General features: G+C 44.1%; 1 protein-coding gene across 3 annotated transcripts in view; it reads left to right on the top strand.

The window, feature by feature from the left end:
- KARS1 (lysyl-tRNA synthetase 1) overlaps positions 1 to 17,401 on the top strand; it is a 19,614-nt gene extending 2,213 nt beyond the window's left edge. For 2 of the 3 annotated variants that reach the window (XM_033219068.1, XM_033219069.1), the window contains exons 2-15: positions 1,440 to 1,619; positions 4,167 to 4,326; positions 5,495 to 5,660; positions 8,919 to 9,012; positions 9,368 to 9,554; positions 9,662 to 9,787; positions 11,152 to 11,271; positions 13,263 to 13,425; positions 13,530 to 13,703; positions 13,878 to 13,963; positions 14,614 to 14,699; positions 15,581 to 15,707; positions 16,402 to 16,545; positions 17,112 to 17,373. In XM_033219068.1, coding sequence (XP_033074959.1) covers positions 1,474 to 1,619; positions 4,167 to 4,326; positions 5,495 to 5,660; positions 8,919 to 9,012; positions 9,368 to 9,554; positions 9,662 to 9,787; positions 11,152 to 11,271; positions 13,263 to 13,425; positions 13,530 to 13,703; positions 13,878 to 13,963; positions 14,614 to 14,699; positions 15,581 to 15,707; positions 16,402 to 16,545; positions 17,112 to 17,210 — 1,878 coding nt within the window. In that variant the 5' untranslated portion in view covers positions 1,440 to 1,473 and the 3' untranslated portion in view covers positions 17,211 to 17,373. Of the gene's footprint in view, positions 1 to 1,439; positions 1,620 to 4,166; positions 4,327 to 5,494; positions 5,661 to 8,918; positions 9,013 to 9,367; positions 9,555 to 9,661; positions 9,788 to 11,151; positions 11,272 to 13,262; positions 13,426 to 13,529; positions 13,704 to 13,877; positions 13,964 to 14,613; positions 14,700 to 15,580; positions 15,708 to 16,401; positions 16,546 to 17,111 lie in introns of all 3 variants that reach the window. The other variant, XM_033219067.1, reaches the window with a different exon arrangement.

Here is a 17,401-nt window from a genome sequence, read left to right as displayed (position 1 = left end):
TTCTTAGGTAAACTGAGAAAACTGGTTAATTTCTTTTTACTGACTTTTTTTTTTTTTTTTTTTTTTTGGAGGCAGAGTCATTGTTGCCCCGGCTGGAGTGCAGCGGTGTGATTTCAGCCCACGGCAACCTCCACCTCCCGGGTTCAAGCAATTCTGGTGCTTCAGCATCCCAAGTACCTGGGACTACAGGCGCACGCCACAACACCTGGCTAAATTTTTGTGTTTTAGTAGAGACAGGATTTCACCATGTTGCCCAGGCTGGTGTCAAACTCCTGAGCTCAGGTGATCCGCCCACCTCACCCCAAAAAGTGCTAGGATTATAGGCGTGAGCCACCACTCCCTGCTTCACTGACTTTTCTAAGATTAAATACAGCTACTACTTTTTTGACCAGCTTTTCTGTACCAGGCACAATGCTAGATCTCTACAAGCTTTCTGTCTAAATAATAACTTTGCAAGAGAAGAGTTATTGTCCATTTTTCAAATTAATAAACTGAGGCCCTGGTAATTAAATGCGTTACTAAAGTGTGCATTCCTAAAATGTAGTCTAGCACTGACACAGCACTGGAGCAGAGATCTGAAATCAGGCCTGTGACTCCTCAGCCTGTGCTCTGTATCCTGACTGCAGGGCACTACTCACGTTGTCTTACCTGTTATTGATGTCTGTTACTCTAGTTACCACGGAGTAAGATAACTTCTTTGTGATTAACGTTTCCTTCCATTTAATTGTTCTTGGACATTCCTTGGTCTGAAATCTTTAGTAGGCACCATTTTATGCCAGGTATTGACTCCAAGTTTAAAAACAGATGTGCTCCCTGCCCAAGTGAAATAGCCTCCTCAGATTTATTTGAACATGGTAAAGAAGGTGATCTCTGTAACTCTGTTGCCTTCTAGCGTTTATAATGTATAAACATAACATAGTCTAAGGACCGTCCTGAAATTCTCCTTTCCCCTTGTTCCTAGAGTTCCAAACAAGTCTTCTCTTTGATTCGTGTTTTTGTGTGACTTGCATTTATCTTTGTCTAGAGTTTGCAACTGATAGTGACAGTTTCCTCTTATTTTATATGCTTCCTATTGCCATCTTGTGGCCAGGTATTTTCTCTCCAGGTGAGAAACCACACTTCAGGGCTTCAGAAAGTACCTCACATCCTGTTCCCATAATTCTAGGATGTTGTGAGCATTTTTACCTATAAGCGATCCATTAACTTGCTGTTGGCTTTTGACCCCAGATGTGCATATTTTTTCCATAGTCAGGACTAAGAACATTGTCAGTTACAGTTGTAGCACAGGGAGTGTTACAGGGTTGCTATCAGTTAAGAGAGTCTTAAATGGAACTAAAAGGTAGTAGAAGCATGGTCCCCCTCCCCAACCCGTAAGAGAGTTGGTTGGGTCTGTGTATACTGTCTGTCCCATCTGACACCACGTCTCTGTTTCCCGCTAGGTGGTGGTAATCATTAGTTCCAGGGTGTTCTGCCATGTTGACGCAAGCTGCTGTAAGGCTTGTTAGGGGGTCCCTGCGCAAAACCTCCTGGGCAGAGTGGGGTCACAGGGAACTGCGACTGGGTCAACTTGCGCCTTTCACAGCGCCTCACAAGGACAAGCCATTTTCTGATCAAAGAAGGTTGGTGCCCATTACCTTCTTTATTGCTCTGGAAGCAAAAATTCTTTCCTTATTTGGTTTATTATCTGTTAAGCCTCTGGCTAAGTCTTTGGACTTGTTGCTAAGGAAACAAGGAGCCCTAATACCAAAACCAGTAGTCCTTTCTCATTTCCTCTTTAATAAATTCAAATCATCTCTCCTTAGAGTCTTGAGATGACATGTGGATCTTATTCTAGAACAGTTCTGAGTACAAAACCCTTGTTTGAACAAATAATTTCTAATGCCAGTTATTTCCCTTTTCTGTCTTTCTGGGGTTTTGTTTGCTCTTGAGATTAATTTGGTTTCTGGTCTTAGTGCTATGCCTAGGACCTTTTTGGATTATCCTTAAGATTGATTTGATTTAAGAGGAGCACCTGGTTGAGTGGAAAACAGATTTATCTTAATTCTAGAAGAACTAGACAGCCTAGTCTTAGCAGTCCACTGACTGAATTATAGCATGATAGCACCAGCACAGTGTTTTGGAAATGTTGTCTTTACAAATGTTATAAGACATTATATGTAGAAAAAGCTGTCAACTGTGAAACCATCAGAATCCTTTTTTCCTGTTAAAAAGGAAAGGCGCACTGTGCAGCGGCCAGGCACAGTGGCTCACGCCTGTAATCCACTCAACGGATCACGAGGCGGATCACGAGGTCAAGAGATCGAGACCATCCTGGCTAACACGGTGAAACCCCGTCTCTACTAAAAATACAAAAAGAACATTAGCTGGTCATGGTGGCGCACACCTGTAGTGCCAGCCAGTCCGGAGGCTGAGGCAGGAGAATGGTGTGAACCTGGGAAGTGGAGCTTGCAGTGATCCAAGATCACACCACTGCACTCCAGCCTGGGCAACAGAGCGAGACTCTGTCTCAATAAAAAGAGGTGAAAGATTCAAAACCTCAATTCATTTTTTTTTAAGTTATTCTAAATTCTTATAGAAAATGAAGGATGTGTCCTGAAGCCAGAAAGTACGCAGGCATGACTTGGGATCTTTTGCTGTGGTTCACTGTTGCAGAATATTTGATTATGTTTAGTGGTTTGAAAGAATGATCCATAAAATGTCTTTGAATAGTAAAGATATCCCTCCCTATACCGATATGTTTAGTTTCTGGGTTCAGATAGCAAATTCAGACCATAAGAGACATGAACGTATCATACAGAACAGCTCAAAGTTGTCCACATCACTTTGGTTTTTGAGGTTCAAGTGATAAATATCAAGAGTTTGGATAGCAAGCGATTTAGCCAGAAATGTATTCAAATCAGTATAGTTTCTATACAGAGAGTAAAGGGTTAAGATACTGAAAGATACCTAGAAAGCTCATATTTGGTTAACTAAATGCCAGGGTTAGGGTAATCCCTTTATACAAACATGATCTCAGTATACACCACAACAACTGGTGGAGGTTGTCTAGTATTATTTTCGTTTAATAGGTGAGAAGTTAATTCACTCATCCAAGTCACATAATTGACAAGTGTGTTGGAATTTAGTCCCAGGCAGCCTGACTACAAAGATGATATATTATCCCCTGTACTATGCTGCTTTGCACACCGTTCTACTTTGTTGTCTAAGTCAGGCTCTGGTGGGCAAAGTGAGACTAATGCTGACAGCCATTCTTGGAGAGACTGTTGGTGGGGGAGGTCTCCTTGAGTGCTAAAGAGCCAGCTCTTCCTTACTATCATCCTAACTCACGCTTAGGGGAGGTTAGAGAGAGGGGGTGGCAGAGGGCTAGAGATGTTGCCTGATCCTGTGTTAGATCTGGCATTGGAGGGGTCAGGTGGCTCACACCTGTAATCCTAGCACCTTGGGAGGCCAAGGCTGGCAGATCACTTGAGGCAAGGAGTTTGAGACCAGCCTGGCCAACATGGTGAAACCCTGTCTGCACTGAAAATACAAAAATTAGTTGAGTGTGGTGGTACACACCTGTAATCCCAGCTACTCAGGTGGCTGAGGCATGAGAATCCCTTGAAATCCAGGAGGCAGAGATTGCAGTAAGCTGATATTGTGACTGTACTCTAGCTTGGGCCACAGAGCAAAACTCTGTCTCATTTGAAAAAAAAAAAAAAGATCTATCACTGTTGGAACTTCACGTTCTGGAGGGGATACTAAACAACTAAGATTCAGTCACCAGCCCCAAGGAGCTCCCTAACCTAATTAGCTCAAGAAATGCCTATTCTGCTAATTTTCTAGAAAATCTTTTCTCCTGTTCAAAACTAATGCATAGGATTTTATTTGTCCTGGTACATCTTGGTTTTAGTTGGGACCTAATGCCAAGGACCTGAGACTGGCAAGCAGAGATTGAGAGTGATCTTTCATATCTTTGTTCTAAGCTTATTTTTCCCTTTGCGTCTTTCACATAAAGAGTTTAGTGACAAGAGACTTGAGCTGAGCTATGGGTGTGGAATTGAGGGGTATACAACTGAGAAAGAGCGTTCCTCCCAGGCAATCGTGTTTTTGATAAGTGGCTAGGGGCAGAACATAGAGGACTCTTCAGGCAGCTAACACATTGAACGCTTTCATCTTTCCAACAGTGAGCTGAAAAGACGCCTGAAAGCTGAGAAGAAAGTAGCAGAGAAGGAGGCAAAGCAGAAAGAGCTCAGTGAGAAACAGCTAAGCCAAGCCACTGTGGCTGCCACCAGCCACACCACTGACAATGGTGTGGGTCCTGAGGAAGAGAGCCTGGACCCAAATGTGAGTTCCCTGGGCCACCAGCATGGCTGGGCACAGGAAAGCTTCTGATGAGGCTTATGGCAGATTCTTTGGGACTGGACAGTAGGAAGGACCAGTATGCCCGAGGTTACTGCCAGGATAAGGGAGGGTCTGCCACTCCATCTGGTTAAAGGCACAGACCCTGAGTAAAGACATTTGGGAGAGTCCAGCATTCAAGTGAATTAACCTTCCTTGGAATTAGCTTGAGGCCCTGGGGAAAGTGTCTCTCTAAAGATTGCCTGAGGTTTACTTTAGACCAGGGGCTGGCAAACTACGTTCCACCAGCCAAATCCACTTCTCTGTGCCCCCACTTTATCCGTCCCTCCCTGGTTTTTTGTTTTTGTTTTTGTTTTTTTTTGAGCAAAGTCTCATTCTGTCACCCAGGCTGGAGTGCAGTGGTGCAATCTCACTGCAACCTCCGCCTCCCTAGTTCAAGTGATTCTCCTGCCTCAGCCTCCCAAGTAACTGGGATTAGAGGCGCACTCCACTGCAACCAGCTAATGTTGGCCAGGCTCCTCTTGAACTCCTGGCCTCAAGTGATCCACCCGCCTCGGGCTCCCTAAGTACTAAGATGACAGGTGTGAGCCACCACACCTTGCCCCTCCTTGGTTTTACTAGTAAAATTGTATTGGAACACAGCCGTGCTCATTTGTTGACGTATTTCTGAGGCTGCTGTCCTCCTGGAACAGCTGAGTTGAGAAGTTGCATCAGAAAAGCTTTGTGAGAAAGGCTGCTGTAGAGTATTCCTTGTTTACATTCTCCAGGCCCCATGCCTTGAGGAAAAGTCTGATGTGTCGCCAGAGGTAGGAGAGTAGTTAAGAAGATAAGTGACTCAACTCACCATGCAAATGTGGTCTACAAAAGTGACAAGGCCACCTATACCAATTAAAAATTAAACTTCTATTATTTTAGGCAGAACTCTGATTTTTCTTTTTGTTGACTCTTGCATTTTGGAATGCTGGCCTCTGGCCACCCTGCATATTTTAAGTGCAAATCTCACTCCATATTCATTCCTATAATGCACAGGTCTTGGTTAAAGAAAACAATGTATTGGGGTCACTCTGGGGCAGAATACTGCCCTCTGCTAGGTGGGCCCCACTGGTCTGACTAGGTTCAACTTCTCAAGGGCTTTTTTTTTTTTTTTTAACAGCAATACTACAAAATCCGCAGTCAAGCAATTCATCAGCTGAAGGTCAGTGGGGAAAATCCATACCCACACAAGTTCCATGTTGACATCTCACTCACTGACTTCATCCAGAAATATAGTTATCTGCAGCCTGGGGATCACCTGACTGACATCACCTTAAAGGTGGCAGGTAGGAACTCTCCCTGGCAAATCACTGAACTCCCACAACAGGCAGGACGCTTCAGTAGCACAAGGGAAGGTCTGGGTTGGTCTTGTTCTCAAGTAGTCTGTGTCTGAAGCTCCTTTACAAAGGACAGCACCATTATATCTACTCACAGAGAGAAGTAGAGCAGCCCCGAGACATGGAATCATATTCCAGATGAAGCAGTGCTGCAAAGAGAGGGGCTTTCTCTGGAAGGATTCCCTTCATCAGCAAGAAGCAGTGGTAGAAGTCTCAGGCTTCTAAGAATTCTAGTCTTTGGCCTGAGAATGCTTTGCACTGAGACAGTTTTTCTAGAACATTACTCCTTTGGAGTTGTAGTATCTTGTATGAGATTTTCTTTTCCTAAATTAAAAAAAAAAAAAAAAAATCACATATTTTCTTTGCCCTCCCCCACCAACTATACCAAAATTTAGAATAGTCAAAGAAGCAAGGAAAGTTTTGATTACCCATAATCCTACCACCCAGAGAGAATTCCTGCCAGCACCTAAATGCCCAAAAGATTTCTTCTTTAAAGTGCAGTGTTTTTACTGAAGTCTTTTTTTTTTTTTTTTTTTTGAGATGTAGTGTCACTCTGCTGTCCAGGCCGGAATGCGGTAGTACCATCTTAGCTCACTGCAGCCTCCGCCACCCAGGTTCAAGCAATTCTCCTGCCTCAGCCTCCCAAGTAGCTGGGATTACAGGCACCTGCCACCGCACCCGGATAAGTTTTGTATTTTTAGTAGAGACAGGGTTTCACCATGTTGGCCAGGCCGCTCTCGAACTCCTGACATCAGGTGATCCGCCCGCCTTAGCCTCCCAAAGTGTAAAGATTGCAGGCGTGAGCCACCACACCCTGCCACTAAAATATTTCTTGATATTAGTTATTCTAGTTTGATATTCTCAGCTACGTAGTGTGCTCTGAGATCTTTTCACATGTGTGTTTTCAGATCTTTTTTATTTTAATTGTTTGTTTTTATTCTGTTTCTTTACATTTATTTTGGGACTTTTATCTGCATACTGAATCATCTTTGATTCTTTTTGATAATTGTTACTTTCTCTCAAATCCTTTTTATCTCTTTCTTCATACTTTGATTTTTAAATTTTATCCTTCTTTTCACTTACTTTTTCTCTCGAGGCATTATTTGTTGTATTTAGTCACTATTATTTCCTTATAGCTTAGTCCTCATTTTCTGAAAGATTTTTACTTTATTTCTAATTCTTTCATGTGTTATCACCTCATTTCTTAGTTTTTCTAATTCTAATTTGTGTTCTTTAATGTTTTGTGTCTTTTTTCTTAATGTCTCTCAGCTCATTGTTGAAAAGTAAGTTAGAATTTTTTGCTTTTCACCATATGTTCTCACTCATAAGTGGGAGTTGAACAATGAGAACACACGGACACAGGGAGGGGAACATCACACACTGGAGCCTGTCGGGGGATGAGGGGAAGGAGAGGGAGAGCATTAGGACAAATACTTAATGCATGTAGAGCTTAAAACCTAGATGATGGGTTGATAGGTGCAGCAGCCTACCATGGCACAAGTATTCCTGTGTAACAAACCTGCATGTTCTGCACATGTATCCCAGAACTTAAAGTAAAATTTAAAAAAAAGAAGAATTTTTTTGTTGTTCTGAGCATGTCTGTCTTGAGTGCTTTTATTTTGTCTAGAGCAGTATTATTCTCCTATCTCTCCTTTTTCAGTTTTTTAGGTAACTTTATATGGTAGGCGAGCCCAGTGCTTTTATGTTGCTTACATTTACATGAAATCAGTTTTTGTGAATGTTCAAAGGAAACTAGGTTTCGTTTTTCCAACTTTAGTGAGCTCCCTCTTGTTTTTGTGACGTGTTCAGAAATACAGCAGCTTGCTTTCTGAGATCTCCCAGTCCTCGTCTTCTTCCTCATCTTTTTTGAGTCTTCTCCTTTTTTTGTCTCTTTTTCCCTTGTCCCGTTCAGTTTTTTACGGTCTTGTCCTAGAAGGGAGCCTGGCTGTTGAGAGGGTTTCTGTAGGCTCTAATCTTCATTCCCTTTAGATCTTTTTTTTTTTTTTCTTGTTTGAGACAGAGTTTCGCTCTTGTTGCCCAGGCTGGAGTGCAATGGCGCCATCTTAGCTCACTGCAACCTCCACCTCCCAGGTTCAAGCAATTCTCCTGCCTCAGCCTCCCGAGTAGCTGGGATTACAGGCATGTACCAGCATGCCCGGCTAATTTTGTATTTTTAGTAGAAACGGGGTTTCTCCATGTTGGTCAGGCTGGTCTTGAACTCCCAACCTCAAGCGATATGCCCGCCTCGACCTCCCAAAGTCTTCGGATTATAGGCGTGAGCCACAGCGCCTGGCCCCCTTTAAATGTTAATGTAGCCCTCACCTGTGTAGAAATGGGCACATCCCCTCCCAGCTTCAGCTGCTTTCCTGTAGGAAAAGGTTCACATTTTCCAGTGGATACCTTTGGCCAATTGGGCGTTCTCCAGTTCTCAGATCCCTCCCATACCCCATTCCTCCCCACTGCTTTTTCCCCGTGTAGAGGTGTTATGACTCTTGGTGGTTTACCTCATTGCTTATATTTGGGGGTTCTTGGCAACATCTTCCCACATCATTTTGTTGTAAATTTTGTCCATGGATTTTTCACAGCTGTGCTTTCTATTTTTATTTGAGGATTCAAGAAAATCCAAAAACTCTGCTGCTCCCAGCACCACCATCTTCCAGGCATCCAGTGACTTATCTTGAAAGCCAGGTCTCCCTGCATATCTTTAACTGATTTGAATGGAGATCGTTGGCCTGAGGGAAAAGATGGGGGTTAGACCTCAAGCTAAAATCGGATTGTACTGCTTGGTGTTCTGCCCTGACGGAAAAAAAAAAAAAAAATGCAGGCCAGTACGGTGGCTCACGCCTGTAATCCCAGCACTTTGGGAGGCTGAGGTGGATGGGTCACTTCAGCCCAGGAGTTCAAGACCAGCCTGGGCAGCAGGGTAAAACCCCCTCTCTAGTTAAAAAAAAAAAATTAGCCGGGTGTGGTGGTGCGCATCTGTAATCCCAGCTACTCAGGAGGCTGAGGTAGGAGAATCACTTAAACCTGGGAGGCGGAGGTTGCCGTGAGCCGAGATCATGCCACTGCACTCCAGCCTGGGCAACAGAGCAAGACTCTGTCTCCAAAAAAATACATATATATATGCAGAGGGAGCTTTTTTTGACACTGATACTGTAAAATGACTTCTGGTTCTGTAAGGCAGTATTTTTGCTCTTCTTTTTCTAGGTAGGATCCATGCCAAAAGAGCTTCTGGGGGAAAGCTCATCTTCTATGATCTTCGAGGAGAGGGAGTGAAATTGCAAGTCATGGCCAATTCCAGGTATCTCGAAATATCCAGTTATAGACCTTTCTTGGTTGGCCTAGAACAACACAGCAATAGGCTGATGTGGTCTTACTGGTATTTGAAGTTAGAGTAAGAAGGAGTCGGACATGGTTGGGGAAGATTGAGAAGAAGATAACATGGCCACCTGGTCACCTGTGAAGTGATGACTGCCCTCAAGTTATATGACAGTAAAGTAAAAGATAGTCCTTTTTTAATAGTGGCCCCTGAATCTGAGCTGCTTCTTGGGCTCACATTAACTAGGTATTAACAGTTGAGTGAGGGTTCCAGAGGAACCCAGTAGTCAGTGTTCATTTGAATTGTTCTTACTGAATTACATTTCCTTTTCACTCAGAAATTATAAATCAGAAGAAGAATTTATTCATATTAATAACAAACTGCGTCGGGGAGACATAATTGGAGTTCAGGGGAATCCTGGGAAAACCAAGAAGGGTGAGCTGAGCATTATTCCGTATGAGATCACACTGCTGTCTCCCTGTTTGCATATGTTACCTCATCTTCACTTTGGCCTCAAAGACAAGGTAAGCGTTCATGCCTCCTAGCTGTGGCATGGGGGTGTCTTCTGTTTGCTTTACCATACCATCGAATCAGACATACCAGTGATTTCTAACTGCTTCTTTTGGTTTAGGAAACAAGGTATCGCCAGAGATACTTGGACTTGATCCTGAATGACTTCGTTAGGCAGAAATTTATTATCCGCTCTAAGATGATCACATACATCAGAAGTTTCCTGGATGAGCTGGGATTCCTAGAGGTAAGGAGAGTTCCTTGCCTGACGTGATGAGCTGCCTTGCAATGCTTGCCGCCTCCTTTCCCTTGCCTTCCTTTTCCAAAGCATATCCTGTGTCATGCTTAATGAGAATGTCCCCTTTCTTGCCATTGTCTCTGTTCTACCTTGTCCTGATTAGGAAGGCAGGAGCTGACTTCCAAGATAATGGACAAGGTATAGGGCCATGCACATGCTAATGATGTCACATTCAATATGTATTCAAATCGCTTTGCTTTTTTGTAGCATTACATATTTTTTGATTGTATTAGAAAAGCAAACACACATACCATAAAACAAATTCAAACAATAAATTAAATAGAAGCAAAACTGAAAGTACCCTTTCACTCCTTCTAACTTCCATCCCCAAACTTGAGTTTGATATGTATCCTTCCGCACCATTTACTGGGCATATATACATACATACATGTGCATGTTGCGGATGGAGCGCACATATGTAAACAACGTGGAGCGGTTTTGCTTTTGCTTTAAATATGAGTGAAGTCCTACTGTACGTATGGTGATGGACCTGCTTTTATTTTACTTAAGATATTCTGGAACTCTTTGTATGAGATAGGTACATATTCTTTCTTAATGCTGCATTGTTTGTTTCAACAAGTATCTTTACACACATGTTCAAGTGTTTCTGTAGGATGGATTTCTAGAAGTAGAATAAGTCAAAGGATATAAACAGTTAAAATTTTTTTAAACAATCAGTTGAGATAACTCACTACCTTCAGACCAGCCTAATTTTTAAATTTTTAATAAATACTACAAATTGGGCTGGGCTCGCTCGGTGGCTCACGCCTGTAATCCCAGCACTTTGGGAGGCCGAGACGGGCGGATCACAAGGTCAGGAGATCGAGACCATCCTGGCTAACACAGTGAAACGCTGTCTCTACAAAAAATTGGCCGGGTGTGGTGGCAGGTGCCTATAGTCCTAGCTGCTTGGGAGGCTGAGGCAGGAGAATAGCGTGAACCCGGGAGGCAGAGCTTGCTGTGAGCCGAGATCACGCCACTGCACTCCAGCCTGGGCAACAGAGCAAGACTCTGTCTCAAAAAATAAATACTGCAAATTGAACTCAAGAAAGGCTATATCCATTTAGATTCTTATTTACAGCTTGTGAAAGTTCATGGTACTATATTAATGGTGTTAGGTATTAATAGAAATTGAAACACCATCGTAGAAATACTATCTGTTCTTTTTTGTCAAGCACTTGCACGGTACTGTTGAACTTATTAACATTTAGTTTGGGATATAACAGGTTTAGACTATATTACATGCAAAGCATGATCTGTCCCCAAGGCCTCTGGTTATCTAAGGACTGAATATTTCTCTCTGTCTTTTTTAGATTGAAACTCCCATGATGAACATCATCCCAGGGGGAGCTATGGCCAAGCCTTTCATCACTTATCACAACGAGCTGGACATGAACTTATATATGAGAATTGCTCCAGAACTCTATCATAAGGTAGTCAAAAATATTACATCCTGTTACCTTAAAGAAGCAGAAAGCTGGAAAACCATTGGCTAGACAGGTGTAGTCAGAAATAAGAGGAGCAGAGAGAAAGTAAAGCAGCCAAGAAAGTGTTCTGATGGGTCAGATGTGTGGACGTGAGTAACACTGCCAGAATTTCCCTACGAGATCAATAGAGCATTGTAGGGCAGAGGCCAAAGGGATTGTCTTTCCCATGTATACAGGCACTCCTTACCTACTTTGGTTCCCCTAAAACTTTTAAGATACAGTCTTACTTGGATTAGATCTGATTTAAGTCTTTCATAGAAGAAAGAGCCTAATCTCTCTGTGGAAGTTGGAAATCATACCTTCATGCCTGGCATGGTGGCTCACGCCTGTAATCCCAGCCACTTTGGGAGGCCGAGGCGGGTGGATCACTTGAGGTCAGGAGTTTGAGAGCAGCCTGGCCAACATGGTGAAACCCAGTGTCTGCAAAAATACAAAAATTAGCTGGGTATGATGGCGGGCGCCTGTAATCCCAGCTACTCGGGAGACAGGCAGGAGGATTGCTTGAACCCAGGAGGCAGAGGTTGCAGTGAGCCGAGATCTGCCACTGCACTCCAGTCTGGGTGACAGAATGAGACTCTGTCTCAAAAAAAAAAAGTATCTTCAAATCGCTATAAAGATGTCTTTTCAAATTCCCAGGTAAATATTGAAGATTATTATTCAGGATTCTTTGTTGCATACAACAGAACCTGTTATAACTAGTTGAAGCAAAATAAAAATTTATTCAGCTCTACAGGTGAGGTATTGCTCCTCACAAGAGGGCATTAGCTGCGGGGGTCTGCCCACAGACCCTGACCTAAACAATGGATGAATGAAACATACACTGAAATACAGATACTCTGTTTTGCCAGTCCTGCTGAGTGTCTGACTGCCCGCACACCAAGAGAGGTTTGTCACTGCGGCTGACCATGAGCAGCTCGCACTCCAGGCATTTATTTAGTATAGAATTAACAACAGAAGCTTTGAGTAAACACATTTGTGGATAATTAACATGGTTAAGAGAGTAGTTCTAGGAATTATTAAAGCTCAGGTACTGCCGTCTAAAGTAAATACCATTGGGGGCAGTATCTTTGGTCGACCTCCCCCCAAGAGGGCCATGTGGGTCAAAGGTTAGTTAATGGAGATAGGGTAAACAGATTTAACTGAGAAAGCCTCTGTTGTCTGTAGTATTTACCCTATGATCTAATGCTGTAAGGTAAGAACCAGCTCCCTTCAGCCTGTTCAGTTATTACAAGCTACATAACCTTTTGGCCTTCCAAAAGGTTTGTGACTATTATAACTTTCCCCAATATTTCCCTTTAATATTTCTGTCACCATCCTGAGTGAATCCCCGCATACAGATAGCTCACAGTCCCCAGGAGGTTCAGAGAATCAGGCTTGGAAACTACACAACTAGGAATGATTCTGAGTCATATTAGAATAGGCTGTTCTCATAGAGAACCCAGTGTTTTTTCCTACTAGGCACAGTTACTACAACTCATAACCCTGGCACGAGGCACAAGTCACTGCCACTAGGACCTCTGCAATCTAAATGCTACCTAGGACTGGCCCCCTTCACTAGAATGAGTTCTGTGCAGTACCTACATCTTCTGTTAGTAGCTTCCATGCTGAAGTCTCACAAGTGTATCTGACTGGTGGAGTGTGGGCCACACTCCTGCGGCCTAACCCCAGGAGACGCTGCTTCCTTGGGGAGGCTCAGACTCAACGGTGGGGGATGCCCAAGACAGGAAGAGCATCCAGAAGTCCTGGGCAGCCAAAAAAGAGGGGTAACTATCCACACTACAAGGGTCTAAAGAGAGCAGGGTGCTTGGCCTTTTGACTAGAGACCTGAGAGCATGCCTAACCTGTGAAAACCAAGTTATGGCTTTTGGAGACTAAAACTTCCCAGAGCTGTTAATATAAGATTAGCTGTCATGACCGTGGCCGTGTGTTGCTGTTAGATGCTTGTGGTTGGTGGCATCGACCGGGTTTATGAAATTGGACGCCAGTTCCGGAATGAGGGGATTGATTTGACGCACAATCCTGAGTTCACCACCTGTGAGTTCTACATGGCCTATGCAGACTATCACGATGTCATGGAAATCACAGAGAAGATGGTTTCAGGTGACTCCTGCTCTCCGTCATACTCATCGGGTGGTTTGGTATGCTGCTTTCAGAGGAGGGCTGCCTGGGTTTCATCCCCGCTAAATAACAAGTTTCTCTCCCAGGGATGGTGAAGCATATTACAGGCAGTTACAAGGTCACCTACCACCCAGATGGCCCAGAGGGCCAAGCCTACGATATTGACTTCACCCCACCCTTCCGGCGAATCAACATGATAGAAGAGCTTGAGAAAGCCCTGGGGATGAAGCTGCCAGAAACGAATCTCTTTGAAACTGAAGGTAAAGTGACAACACTCACCCAGTGTGAGTGACAACACTCACTCCTCCTCTCTTCCTGTCCAGCTCTGAATTTGATTGGGTCAGAGCTAGAATTTCCCACACTATTCTCTTTACTTACATTTTTACTTGGCTAATGTGATGTCTCCTGCCGTAACTTGTGCATTTGTATCTCAGAAACTCGCAAAATTCTTGATGATATCTGTGTGGCAAAAGCTGTTGAATGCCCTCCACCTCGGACCACAGCCAGGCTCCTGGACAAGGTGAGCGGCTCCGCCTTTGTTGTACATGTCCTCATCTGGTGCTGAACAGTTCCCTCTTCCCTGGGAAAATGATCCCCACTGGGGAGAGTTCATTTCTGCACCTTCACAGGAAAACCCTAAAGAGTTTGAACAAGAGAAATAACAAACTTCAACCTGTCATACTAAGCTCTATGCCAAATAATTTATGGTGTGATCTCTGTTAATCCTTTCCAGCTTTTAAAAAGCTATAGGGTAGGGCAGGTGCGGTGGCTCACACCTGTAATCCCAGCAGTTTAGGAGGCCGAGGCGGGCGAATCACCTGAGGTCAGGAGTTTGAAACCAGCCTGGCCAACATGGTGAAACCCCGTCTCTACTAAAAATACAAAAATTAGCTGGGTGTGGTGGCGGGCACCTGTAATCCCAGCTATTCAGGAGGCTGAGGCACGAGAATCACTGGAACTCGGGAGGGGGAGGTTGCAGCAGGCCGAGATTGTGCCACTGCACTCCAGCCTGGGCGACAGAGCGAGACTCCATCTCAATAATAGTAATGATAATAATAAATAACTATAGGATAAACCCATCTGGATGGGAGCTGAGGTCTTCTGTCTGGGCTGGGATGATCAAATACTATTCAGAAATGGTGACTGACTCTGCTTTTCTTTCTCATTAAGCTTGTTGGGGAGTTTCTGGAAGTGACTTGCATCAATCCTACATTCATCTGTGATCACCCACAGATAATGAGCCCTTTGGCTAAATGGTAAGATTCCAGTTACCTATTGCTGCGTAACAGCCCAGAACTTAGTGGTGTTAAACAACAGTTTATTGTCAAGATGTTGTGGTTTGACTGGTGGTCTTTCTGCTGGGTGGTGTTGACTAGGATAACCCAAGGGGCTTTTTTTCAACTGGGGATTCTGCCAGGGCACTTTGGTTCTCCTCCATGTGGTCACTCCACATAGAATCTTGTCCTCCAGGGCCTCTTCATGTGGCTCTCTGGCAGCAGAGCCTGGGCTTCCTTTCAGCATGGCAGTTGGGCTCTAAGGAGAAGCTTCCAAAAGAACAGACCTCATTGTGCAAACACATATCAAGCCTCTGCTGATATCCCATTGGCCAAACCAAGACATGTTGCCAGCCCAGAGTCCAGGTGAAGGAGGGTACACGTGGGTATGAATACAAGAGGTGTGGTCCATTGTAACAGTCTGCCACACTGGCCTGTTAGGAAGGTCATTAAACCTTCCTGGTTTTTCTCATCCTCCTCACCATTATACCAAATGATTTGTTGCTGAGAGTGCGTGCAGGCTTCAGACTGCAATCAGTAACACTTTTGAGTCCACTAGAGTTCAATTCTTGTATTAGATGTTTGATCATTAGACCAACCTGGCCAATATGGCGAAACCCTGTCTCTACTACAAATACAAAAATTAGCCAGGCATAGTGACGTGCGCCTGTGATCCCAGCTACTCAGGGCTGAGGCAAGAGAAGCTTTTGAACCCAGGAGGCGGAGGTTGCAGTGAGCCGAGATCACACCACTGCACTCCAGCCTAGGCAACAGCGAGCCTCCATCTCGAAAAAAAAAAAAAAAAGAATTTAGCTCATTAGGGGCCCGTATATTCAGCCTCCTCTTTGGTCTCCTGTCCCTAGGCACCGCTCTAAAGAGGGTCTGACTGAGCGCTTTGAACTATTTGTCATGAAGAAAGAGATATGCAATGCCTACACTGAGTTGAATGATCCCATGCGGCAGCGGCAGCTTTTTGAAGAACAGGCCAAGGTGAGAAAGGGGACTGTGAGCAGAGGCTGTGCCAACTCACCAGGAGATACCAGCCTTAACCCTGATCTGTGTCAGCATATACGTTCTTGGTGACTTCAGAAGAAAGCCATAGGCTTTGCTGGAGGAAGTCACATTTCAAGATGGAGACTTCACCTGGTATTGACTCTGTAGTACATAAGAGGAACTTAGTTATTAATCTCCGTATGGGAAACATGATGTTTGTCTTGAAAATACGCTTGCCAAACAAGAACGTTATTTTCTTAGATTATACATGTATTGAGGTGGCTTAGGGTTGGGAGGCAGGTAAAGATGGATGGAGAAGACAAAGCCCCCACAGGCTGCCTGCAGCAGGTGCTGTCACTGAGGGCTGCTTTCAGGAAATGCAAGAAAGACTCTTGGAATTGTCAGTCTCCGAGAATTAACCTATTTGGAGTCCCAGAGCCCCAAGCAGTGGAAGTGTTTTCTTTCAGAGAAATTTCTATGTGTTCTGAGGTCGATTTCATCAGTCCTGACCTCCAGGTCTTTGAAAGAAACCGCTGCATCTTGGAGTTACTAGGAAATGAATTCCCAGCAAGTCCTGAGTGTCAGGAGCATCCAATGATGGTACTCCCACCTCGGAGCCTGTTAATGTGTTCACGCACACACTGAGATATCCTAGAAGATGATCACCTTTTGGTTCTCTTTCCTTGTCTAGGCCAAGGCTGCAGGTGATGATGAGGCCATGTTCATAGATGAAAACTTCTGTACTGCCCTGGAATACGGGCTGCCCCCGACGGGTGGCTTTGGCATGGGCCTTGACCGAGTGGCCATGTTTCTCACGGACTCCAACAACATCAAGGTACGTAGCAGCCCTCCACAGCGCATACTGCCCTGAAGAAGCTCCATTGTGTTGCAGCCAGGGCATGGTGGGCCTGGAGGATAAAATTAAGGAAGGGATTTGGACTGGGAAGAGGAGCAGGCAGAGGAGTTCCATGCCACTCACAGGAGGGCCAGAGCCTCTGACCTTGAAGGATTTGGGTTTTTTTCTCCCAGAGGCAGAAGGAATACTAATTGTTTGCATTTCTTGAGGATCCTGGGAAGTCTCCGTGCATTATTTCAGCTAATTAAGTCAGCCGATGAGCTGTAGAAACTGTTGTTTCTCATTTTTACAGATGAGGAAATCAAATTTCCATAGAAATTCATCCTTTTAACATAGTGCCCTAGGCAGTGCTATGCATCTGTTCTTTGTCATTTGTAACTGAGAGGGTCTGAGTTGAAATAAAAGAACACATGTGTCTTTTCAGCTGGAATATACTAATCTCTAGATTTTGGTGGTGACAACAGAGGCAAAAGGAATGGGTAGATAGGTGTGAAAAAATGTTCAGAGTGCTTCTTAGCTTCAAGGTACATTTTTATCTCCCACAGGAAGTACTTCTGTTTCCGGCCATGAAACCCGAAGACAAGAAAGAGAATGTAGCAACCACTGAAACGCTGGAAAGCACAACAATTGGCACTTCTGTCTAGAAAATAATAATTGCAAGTTGTATAACTCGGGCGTCTTTGCCTTTCTGCGAAAGATCAAGTCTGCAAGAGAATTCTCGTGTGCTCTTTCCATTTGACACCACAGTTCGGTTCAGCCATTAGAAGAGAAACAAGGAATTAAAATCTTCTTTTTAATCCTTGTTACCAAATAAACCATTTATCTGTTCTCTTTA

Source organism: Trachypithecus francoisi, unplaced genomic scaffold (genome assembly GCF_009764315.1).
Source record: "Trachypithecus francoisi isolate TF-2019V2 unplaced genomic scaffold, Tfra_2.0 Lachesis_group10, whole genome shotgun sequence".
Classification (NCBI taxonomy): Eukaryota; Metazoa; Chordata; class Mammalia; order Primates; family Cercopithecidae; genus Trachypithecus; species Trachypithecus francoisi.
Note: the sequence above shows the minus strand (reverse complement) of the source record. Positions and strands in the feature narration are given on the sequence as shown.